Source organism: Volvox carteri (assembly GCF_000143455.1).
Source record: "Volvox carteri f. nagariensis unplaced genomic scaffold VOLCAscaffold_19, whole genome shotgun sequence".
Lineage (NCBI taxonomy): Eukaryota > Viridiplantae > Chlorophyta > Chlorophyceae > Chlamydomonadales > Volvocaceae > Volvox > Volvox carteri.
In genome coordinates, this window is record NW_003307562.1 from 1,576,419 (window position 1) to 1,587,582 (window position 11,164).

The following is an 11,164-nucleotide window of genomic DNA, read 5'->3' on the forward strand; positions in this document are numbered from 1 at the left end:
GATCCATCTCCTCCCCGTCGCGTTCAATCACGCGCCTCGCCGGTGCCGACTACAAGCAAGTCAAACAACAAGGTCGGAAAGTCAGATGCGATGGACTTGGTCCGGCTCTGAGACGGGTGCTCTGCCTTCGCTTCATTGCAATGAACCATTCACAAGGATGACTTGTCGCTCTTCTAGGTGTGTCTAACTGGTCCGTCGGTCGCTGCTTGTTATGATGGGTCGGTCGACCCAGTATGCTTGCATGTTTTCCTTATCAGCCATTGCTCAAAACTAGCACGAATTAAGATGACAAAGACGCTATTAGTCGCTTAAATCCCGACGAAGGCAAGGAGCGCCTTCAGTCGCGCCTTCTCTCAGCCGGTCAACCCGCCGACACCGCTCTTGCGGCCCAGATGCCGATGACTGGGCAAAGGCTGGCCAATAAGGAAACAAATTTCATACCTCGTTTTCCATTACTGGGTACGCTTCGTTGTTTCTTGGCTCCGGTGGGTCGGTGTAGTTTGGCTGGCTCTTGGTTGTCTCTACTCGCTACCTTAGCGAAGAGACGTTAAAATGATATTGAGAGAGAGGGACTGAATTGCGCAGATGCTCGGTATGTTGGAGTTCACTTGCTGTCGTACCACCGTTGTTGCGAGCATTTAAGTCTCTGTAATTATTACCGCCCAACCGCCGCAATGCCTTCTGCGATGACTTTTGCGCACAATATCTGTAATCACAATTTGCAGCATTTCTCAATTTTTGGCTGGAAGCACGTGTGCAGACAAGGCTGCAAGGGTGCCTTGTTCACTTCCTCACGCTCGCGATTTGGTAGAAGTGCAAAGCAAAACCCAGCAACACAACCACTCTTAAGAATACAATCTGTAAAGAAAGTAAAAGTTTTCGTGCTGATCGCTACTGGACGCTGTGGCCGCCTCTACCACGCCACTATCACCACCAGCCGCATGACCATCACCACCATCCTCAACACATCAAAGGTGTAACTGATCGTACTCCACAGCAGCACCGACTCGTCTTTGTGTTTGCCAACAGGTATGTACGGCACTTCCCAGACTACTCATCCTATACACACACATGCACACAGACGAGGGCCTCTTCGCGACCACCCCTCCCCCTCCCCCTTTCCCCCCCCTGGTCAGTTCTACGTCTGGTACACTCTTGCCCTGGCAGCAGCTTCACTCGTTCGTGGTTCGTCTTTCCCCTTTTTCCCTCTCTAGACAGCACGCACATTTTCAGCACCGCCGCCGCGCGACGCACCAAAACCCGAGCCGCTGCTGCCGCTGCCGCTAGGCGGCGCCGGTGGCAGCTGCAGCTGCTGCATTACCCTTCTCTCCGCCTCTGCTGCTGCTGCTGCTGCTGCAGCCGGCCCCGCAGCGCTGTTGTCTGCCGCCCCCCTCCCCTCCCCCAACACCTCCAAGCGGTCCACGAGCAACGTGCCCATGTCCAGCAGGTCCTGCTCCCGACTGAACAGAACGCCGCGGGCTCGCTTGCACTGCCGCCGGTGCAGCTGCCAGCGGTCCCAGAGGGCCGCCAGCCACACGTCCCAGGCGAAGGCGAACAAGCTGAGGGGGAACGGGACAGAGAGAGAGAGACGTTTCGGGGGAACACGGAATGTTCACAGAGGTGGCTGGGTGGCGGGGGGAAAGGTGGGTAGGAGAGGAGGGAGAGAGGATGGCGGGCAGGCAGGCAGGGGGATAATAGCTGTGTACGGCATGTGTGTGTCTAGGGGGGGGGGGGAAGTCGGCGTTGGAAGGGAGGTAGTGAGGTCAGGCGGGCGCCGCGCGGTGGTGGAGCTGGAGGTGGTGAGGGTGTGAGGGTGTGCGGGTTAAAAAACCCGGGTTGGTTATGGAAAGAGAAGTCCGCCGTACGTAGGCGAGCTGGGGGAGCGGTACGGGAGCTAGGCTGGGGTCGTCAAGAGTCAGTGGGGTCACGGCCGTACATTTTGTACGGTTTCGAGAGTACGGCATGTGTACAGCGTGGGCAATGATGACAGAGCGCTCACCTCAGCGCCGCCACCACGCCCCACACGGAAACCTTGTCACGACTCCAGTAACTCGCCGGAGCCGCTGGCGTCGCCGTCACAGATGCCGTACGTTGTGCCGTACTCTCCGACGCCACCCCGGCGGCAGCCGTGGCGTCAACGCCCGCCGCCGCTGCCGCCGCCTGTTCCCTCGCCTCCGCCACCTCCTCCAGCATCCGAAGGAGCCGCTCCTTCCTACGCTGCCGTTCCAGCCCCTCCGGCCCGCCGTACAGCTTCTGTGCGAGCTCCACCTCCGGCACGTCCTGCAGCACCAACTGCGGCCGCTGCGGCAGCACCATGCCGTACAGCTTGTTGATGCCACGTACGACATCCTCTGCGGTGGGGCCCTGACCTGTTCACACGGGGGGAGGTACGGTTTGAGAATTAATGCACGGCGCCTGCATGCGCGTGTGTACGTACGTACGTATATGTGTATGCATGTATATATGTATGTATGTATGTACGTTGTGTGAGGACAGAACAGTCGAAGAGGAGAGGAAAGGAGAGGCCGGGTGAGGTCCCGAGAGACGGGAAAACGCGGGTGGTGGTGGTGGTGGGTCAGCACATAACAACAGAGCCCCCGGGGCTCCACACGGCCCCGTCTCGTCCCCCGTCCAGGCTAAGTCCAGATTAGGCAACCCCGGGGCAACCCGATACCACCAGTACCTTACCCTTCAGTCGGATGTAGCCGGTCGCTGCCTCCGGGTACAGCAGTACGGCAGGTAGTTGGTCCGCGAGTCCAGGGAAGGTGGCGGTTAGGAAGGCGCGGTTGGCGGGTTCGGAGGCGTCCAGCTTGGCGACCACAACTGCGGGGCTGCTCCGCAATCCTGTGGCCAGTCGCTCTACCTAGTGTGTGTGTGTGAGGGTGTGGCGTTATGTAGGTGAGGGTGTGGATGTGTGGGTGTGGGTGTGGTGTGTGGTGTGTGTGAGGGTGTGTGTGAGGGTGTGTGTGAGGGTGTGTGTGAGGGTGTTCGTGAAGGTGTGGGTGAGGGTGAGGGTGAGAGTGTGGATATGCAGCTGAACTCAGCTTTCACGGAGAGTACTTCACTCGGAAAAAGGGGGGAGGGGCAGGGGGGGAAAGGAGTCGAAGTCCGCGGACCTTGGGGCTCTATTACCACGAGGGGTTCTTACTGGGGTTACTGGGGTTACTGGGCAGGGCAAACTCGTGGCTTTGAGCGAGGAATGTCGATGTTGGTCTATCGTTGGTTGAATAAGGCAGGGGTTCAGGTTGTAGCAGGGCAATGGTTCGGAAGACCTGTTGGTTCCAGAGCTGCGCTCTCGCGTACGATGTGTTTGCATACGATGCCCCTGAAGAGGTAGGGGAGATGTAAACCTGATGATATCGCGTGCCAGGGTTTACTAGGGGGAATGTTTAGCGGCAGCATTACTCAGCGGCAGATTGATCTGGGGGGAATGTGATGTTTACGAGGTCTTTACCTCGTACTCTGCCGCGCGACAGGAGGGGCTTGCTGGGTCGTACACCACCACGACAAACGTGCGGTGGTTTCGATGCCCAAAGCTGAGCCGGTGGAACAGCTTGAAGCTGTCAAGCTGGATTGTGGACACGCAGCTGCCATCGTAGTCTATGGATGGAGGGGTAAGTGGGAAGGGGCTTTTTAAGTAGGAAGGGGGCCTTAAATGGCCCAGGTTACGGCATGTAATAAGCTTTGACGCTAACGTAACCAGAAAAGTCGCAAGTAAACGTTGTTGATGTTTTATGTGTTCCTATCCTAAACGTAAATAATATGACTTACCCCAGAGGTCGCGCTGCGGTGCCGTTGCCGACAACGGCCATTGCCGACAGCGTCGAATGCGCAGGCCAAGTTGCCGCCATGAGCAAGGAGATGGAGTGATGCTGCGCCAGTTGCAGGGATTAGCTGGTGTTAGAGTTGGCGCACCGCTGCGGCGCACATCGCCGAGCGGCGGCCTCAGGCCGCCGATGCACCGCAGCTCGTCCACAAGCTCTTACGCAGAAATGCACAGGGAAGGTATCCTCGTGGTAAACTCAAAGAGTGAATCCAACTGGCTTGTGTATTGGACCAACCGTCAGTGTGTTTACGCTCCGCGTTTGATTATATATTGCACAAAGCTCCCACGTAGAGCAGTTATATTGGCTTTCCTGTTGCCCAGCTAAATAACGTTGTATTATAACCTAAGAAGATACGAATTGCGTTAGCCGGACTCGTCAAGCTGACCAACCTCGTCAATTTGTTTCTGTCGTAGTTTGTTGCGACTTCGCAATTATGCCTTTGTAAATGTAGATGGTGCACGTGGTAATATAGCATTGCGCCGCTTACATGTTTTGCGCTGCAGCTGCAATGCAGGCCAAAGCATGACATGGCAGCGCCGCACAGCATGAGCCAAGGCGCGACGGAAACGCCATCATCCAGTAATGCGTTATCATTTGCCTCTTGTTGCAAATCCGTTTACTCATAAAGCACCATGTTCGTGGCGTACGCCGAACCCTTTGGCCTCCTTACCAGCCAGTCAGCCACTTCCGACTTTTACCATAAATCCCTGCCTTGACAGGTTTCATGCCTATCGATCTTTCAGCGCCATGCTCAATATGGTTAAAAAATCACCTTCGTTCCCTTTTTCCCCAGCAATTGCCATTCCCTGACCGATAACCATCGACAACCCCAATCCTTCACTTCCACAGACATTCCCATTTCGCAAAGTCGCCACCAGCACCACCAGCACCATTAGCCTTCTTCGTTACGCCGTTACAATTCCGCCGTCGCGGCCTCCCGGGCCACCGCTGTCCACCGGCCTGGCAATGGCCCGCAGCGCGGTCTTTAGCCTTGCCAGCCCCACACCGTGCGCCGCCGACACGGGCACGATGGGCAGCGGTGTGGCAGCCATCAGGACACGTAGAGCGACCCGCGGGTCGCTGCAACGGTCCAGCTTGTTGGCCACCACCACCGCAGGCGCCGCCAGCAATTCCGGGTTGTACAGCCGCAATTCCCTCTGGAGCGCACGGTACGGCACAATAAGTACGGCAGCAAAAGGTTACATGCATCAAGGTTCATGTATCATACGGGATTCTTTTCCTAGCCTTTACGACAGCACTCAGTTCCAAGCAAGGAATTAACTAATCGCTTCTTGTGAGTATTGGTTGTGTGTGTGTATGTGTGTGTATGTGTATTACGTGTCTTGCCCTTGTTGTTGTGGCATTTCCTTGAGGTTAAGAGCTTAGTCAATATTACGGTTGGTAAAAGGAGTTGGTTGCCAAGCCGCGTCAGCATTCTCTTGTGACCGACTTAGGCCGGCGCTCCCTGCCCATCCGCCATAATCCAACTTTTGAGTCAATGTAAGGAACAAACACGGGGGATTTAGGCACTTTGGGCTGAAGTACACAAGGTTTAGAATGCTAGCTGTCAACTGTCAAATTCCATTTGAAAGCATGGTCGACCCTAGTTGGTATGTGTGTATGTATATATGTGTGTACGGGTACGTGTGTACGGGGTGTGTGTGCATATATGTGCTCCCGTTAGCAAATCCCCAAGGTTGCCCAACCCGCAGCAACCCGCGCACGCATTTCAGTGTCCTGTGGAATCCGCATTGTCTTGCCTGGAGCACCCGGAGCTGCTCCGCCGGCGGCAGGGCGACGGTTCCCACATAGGCCTTGGCGGCAGCCTCACCACCGTCGACGTCGACATTGCCGCCGCTGCTTCTGCCATCATCATCATGATCAGCAGCAGCAGCAGCAGCAACAGCAGCCGCGTCAGCACCATTACCGCCGCTGCGAGCCCCAGGCAGGTTATGGCAGGGTGAACCGCCCCGAGCGACAACATTGCCCCCGCTGCCGCCGCCACACTTGCCGCCATCGGCAACATCGGTCTGCCGTACAGCGGTGGCCTGGTCTGCCGTACTGACCTGCCCTCCTGACAGATCCACCACGAAGGCCATGCAGCGACATCGCTCAATGTGTCGCAAGAAGGCGTTGCCGTGGCCCCGGTTGGCATGAGCACCCTGGTAGGGAACAGGAATGGGAGGCGAAGGTGGAGTGGGGTGGAGTGGGGTGGAGTGGAGTGGGTTACGGAGACGCGGTGGGGGTGGGGAGGAGAGGACGGGTAGAGGGGACTCCAATCGGAAACCCCCTCGGCAAGCTGCACAAAACACACAAAACACACAAAGCACACAAAACATGCAAAACACACCCATGGCGCTGGGCTCTACTTTCCCCGAGTCGATCATGTCCCTTTTATTTCCCCGTCGGGCCCGACTCCCTTCGCTCTCCCGTGGCCCGGTTCTACACAGTTCACTAGTTGCTTCAATAACGACACAAACACATGCATTGACTAGTTGTATGGTGGCCATGGATTGGTACCCTCCACCGTTGCCTCTACCCTCTTTCACGCATACGTATCACGCATACATATACAAGTACACACACACATGCACGCGTGCAGCACGACCGTTACGAGATCTCCACGAGACCTGCACGAGACCCGGGATGTCCGCCACAACCAGCCGGCAGCCGTCATCGTAGATGATCGTACCCAGCTGTGGCCGTACGGTGGTAAAGGCGTAGCTGCCGACCTTCGCAGTGGGGGTTTCGGGGGGGGGAAGTGGGGAAATCATAGACGAGAAGTGGGAAGTGAACTGCTGTCGGTGTCCAGGAGGTCCGTGGGTGGTTTACAACTTAGGTTGCAGGCATGTGAGTAAGTGTGTGTGTTGGGGGGGGGTGGAGGGGGAGAGGACCTCGAGGGACACTACAGGGCTCTAAGCGAGGCGTACGTAGATTCTCCTTCTTAGGCGGAAGCAGCATTTCCGAAAGGGTGTCCCTCCCATCCCTAGCCTAACATGTTTTTTCAGAACGGGCAGCAGCATCCCTAAAGCTGCGGAAGGGGTGAGGATGGGTTTTGCCCACACGCATCACCATCATCATCATCATCATCAACGAATCGAAACCCCAAAAAGAACTTACACTAAACTTCGCAAACCCCTGAAACTCTAAAGCCGCACCTTGGCCCTGGCCGCCGTGATGCCCCCCAGCAACGTGCTCTTGCCGGCATTAGGCAGCCCCACAAACCCAACATCAGCCAGCAGCCGGGTCTGCAGATGCACCAAAACCGCCTCGCCTGCACACCCGGATGAGATGCGCACGGTGGGCGGGCGGGTGGGTGGGTGGGGGAGAACGGGGGCATGAAAAAAGGAAGACAGGATCCGAAAAAAAGGACATAATGAAAGCACCTGCAATCGTGACGGCGTGGCTAGGAAGGAAAGAGGCAAGGGGCCGAAGGGGAGGCACAGGAGGGCACGGAGGCCGCGGCACAGAGGCAATGAAGGCGCACTGCGGGCGGCTAGATGGGCCCCACCCATGGAAAGCTGTGGTGAATCCGTGACCCGCTGTGCACGTGTGCGTGCATGTATGTACGTATGGTGGTGAGGGGGAGAGTTAAATGAAGAGGGAAGGCATAAGAATAAAGGGTACAATACTGGAGCCTCGAGGTGGTTGAGGTCGTTGAGGTGGTTGAGGTGGGTTTTTGGAGCAAATTCGGGTAGATCCCCAATGAGACTCATGAGAGGGCCCTATGCACCTACGTGCAAACGCACCCCCCAGCATCATATATGAAAGCAGTACATCCGCCGCGTATCATAGTAGTATACTCCCCAATGTACGGAAGTACGAACGCGCTGTACAACAATGTACGGGAAAAGTACCTGGGGACCCCGGCTCGCTGTCCGAGGGTGCTGGTCGGCCCGCCGGCGAGGGGAAGGACTGATTGCCCCTGCCGCCCTTGCCGCCCCGGGCTACCACCAGCGCCTGACCCACTTGGGTCAATTCCACCTCCACCACAGGCGGCTGCGAGCCGATGACCCGTGGGTCAGTCCTCCCAGTCCTCCCGCCAACACAAGTACCATGAGCAGAGAGGGCTTTGTCCCGGTCGCTTTCGGATCCGCTGTCGGCCTGGATTTCGTTTTGGATTTCGTTTTCTTGTCCTTCATCGTTGTCATCATCACCGTCGGCAGCAGACGAGGCTCCGATGGAGGTGTCGTCGCCATCGTGGTCATTGTCGTCGTCATCTAGTTTATCGGGTGTTGGGGTTCAGGTGGACATGCCGGTGGTGGGGGGATATGCGGGCTGCGGGCGGGGGAAGGGCAGTCGGGGGTTGTGGCGGTATAGAAAAAGGCGTTGCGTTGCCCCCCCCCCACATCACATCAAACCACACACCAAATCCCCAACTCAGCAACCAGGACGAGAGACACTCTGCTGTACGACGCCGTACGGTGCTCACCGTCGTCGGTATCGACTTGTTTCGACGCCGCCGGCCAGATTTTCACAGTGGTTCCTACGGGCACCTCGACCACGCGGTCCAACCCGCGGGCACCCGTACGGGCCCCCGCACCGCCGGCGCCGCCAGCGCCGCCGACGACCACCGGCAGGATGCCGTACAAGCTCGTCGTACTCTCACTAGCACGGATGATGACGTCACCTCCGGCGCCGCCGCTGCCGCCGGTAGCGGCCAGGTGCCGTCCTGATGACGGGAACCAGGCAGACACCGCCGTACTTCAAAAACTCGTACAGCCGTACATATCGTATAGTGGCCCATTTCTTTGCCGGGAGGTGCAATTCACGTTCGGTGACTGAGGATGTGCGACCAGAACGTGACAAAGGTGACAAACCCCCTTGACGGCAAAGAAAGGTGGGTACAATGATCATACAGAAAATAAATTAGATTATAAGTTAAATTAATTAATCTAGCCTTTCATGATCAGCCTACTATTGTGATGCTGCATCTTTAAACAAACAAACAAACAAACAAACAAACAAACATACATACATACATACGTACACGAAGAGAGCACCAAGAGGATGTAGGGTTGAGGAGTGGTAGGAGTCGACAGGTGGCTCTAGCGAGGGCGCGGATGAGGGGGAGGTTGGTGTCCAGGAGGGGCCGTACTTTTACGTTAGTGCGCACTGCAGGGCTGCTAGGTTCTCTCGGGGTACGAGGCTAGGGGTCCTCGGGCTGCTGGACGCGGTGAGTAAGGAAGGGTCTTGGGAGCCAGCCGTCTAGGTAGAGCGGTAAAGGGGGTTGCCGGCGAGCTGGCTACCCTCCCCCCCCCTGCGGTTTCTTTCGGAGGCGTGGTCGCCGGTCGTGTGTCATGGCAGGTTATCTTCCCCCGTTCCCGCGCTTTTCGAGTTGGCCCCATCGCCATGTAGGGGGGGACCTGGACACGTGCGGTGATACCCCCCCCCCCTGCGGTTGACACCTCTCCTGGACTAGCCCAGGAAGGGAGAGGCGGGGGTGGGGAAGTGGTCTCGGGAGGCTGTTTGGCGTCTTGTGGTGTGAGCGCTTTGCGCTCTTTTTGGGTGAGGGTTTTTGAGCTTGGAGACCTCCCCAAACCGCCCGGGATGACTCGTCGGGCTCTCGATTGCCCGGATCATGGATGCGCGCTCTTTGAGGCTTTTTCTGTACTACTTCTTTCTGCCCGTAGAAAGGACTCCCCGGGGTGTGGCTTCGTCTTTGCTAGGTGGCCAGCGGGCCTAGAGCCCGTTTAGCTGTAGCGCTAGCCTCCGGTGCGGAACGCTGATTAGTGCCGGCTGTCGTACCTCGTACGCGGTCTAACCCGGGGTCGGAATGCACGGAACTAACCAACCGTGTGTGTCTGGCCCCCCGCTCTGTGTTTCGTCCCCGGGCCCCCGGCTTTTAAGCTCACAATGTAATCAACGCCATACATATATACGCATACATACATACATACATACATACATACATACATACATACATACATACATACATACATACATGGGGGCACCAGAAGCAGTAGTACTGGACATACATACAACCGCGTTATTTGGTTAAGTCGTACAGCCCTCAGGCCCCCTCAGGCAGGTACGACTCCAGGAACCTACAGACAATACGATACATTAGGGCATCGACCGTCGTACAGGACCTCCCGTGCCGTACCTCGTCCCACGGGGTCATAAGCCACCCTGCCATGTCCTCCACGGCCGCCGCGCACCCTGATCCGGGCCCAGTCCACAAACCGGCCCCGTTGGGGTACCACCGGCTTGCCTTCGTGAGCTGCTGATCCCGGAGAGCCCCGGCAGCGGAGGGAATCAGAGATGAGTGGATCTGAAGACGATGACGACGACGACGATGATGATGGCACGCTGTCACCGTCAGCGACCGTGACGGCGGCAGTGCCGTCACTGCCGCTGGCTGGCGGCCAGAATTTCGCAAGATCACGACGAACGTCGCTGCTGGTGCTGCTACTGCTACTGCTACTGCTGGTGCTGGTGCTGCTACTGCTGCTGGTGCTACTGCTACTGGTGCTGGTGCTACTGCTACTGCTGCTGTACCAGCGGTTATGGCGGTACGAGTTGGGAAATGCCCAGCTAGGGGGGAAGAGAAGGAGCCGGGTTACGGCCGAGTTGGGGGGATCGTTAGCACGTACGACACGCCCGGCTGGGCTCCATGTGCCGAGATACAACTTTGCCGGACCGGTTGGCGTCGCAGTGAGGTGCATGCCGCTGCCGTACAGGACGAGCTTGTCACCAATTGCGTGTTTGCGGTCGGCACGGCTGACAGAGCTGTAGCTAATGCCGTGGCGGCTATAGTTACAGCTACTGCTACTGCTGCAGCTGTAGGTGCTGGTGCTGATGTGGTGGATGGTGCGGGTGCGGGTACGGGTACGGGTGCGGCATGTAGGGGGTAGAGTAGGTAGGTGCGTTTTAAGCCGTACGGGTGGTTCGCTTGTGTGAAGAGGTGGGTGATGGAGGGGGTGTTGGGGAGAGAGAAGAGGGAAGGAGCGTCGATGGAGGGCCGCGGGGAATGAAGCAAGCTGGGGCTGGGGTTGTAGCAGGTGAGGTTGATGCGCTGTGTGAGGATTTAAGTATGTGCGAAGCGGATTAGAGGATCTCCAAAAGATTGCCAAGGTCCGCTTCGGCTGATAAAATTGGAGCAACAAGGCAGTCGCAGGTGGTTTCGCTGCGAGGGCGGTGACGCGTGGGGCAATCGGGCAGGCCATATTGGACTAGCTTTACTAAGGAAGCAAGCGGCGTTTAACATATTGCTATTGCGAGTGGTTTGCGCGGGATTTCACCTGGACCTGAGTAGGTAATCAAGGACTGCCGTACGGGCAAGTGGCATGAATTTCCAATGCTGGTCTGTGCCCGATGTGGGCGTTTAAAAGTGA

General features: G+C 57.2%; 1 protein-coding gene across 1 annotated transcript; it reads right to left on the reverse strand.

Annotated features, from left to right (window-relative positions):
• Positions 1 to 5,887: 5,887 nt before the first annotated feature.
• On the reverse strand, positions 5,888 to 7,042 carry VOLCADRAFT_37752 (uncharacterized protein; the record flags this gene model as incomplete). Its single annotated transcript, XM_002950630.1, has 3 exons — positions 5,888 to 5,989; positions 6,458 to 6,559; positions 6,986 to 7,042. Coding segments are annotated over 3 exons (261 nt in total), but the record flags the coding sequence as incomplete, so codon positions are not given.
• Positions 7,043 to 11,164: the final 4,122 nt, after the last annotated feature.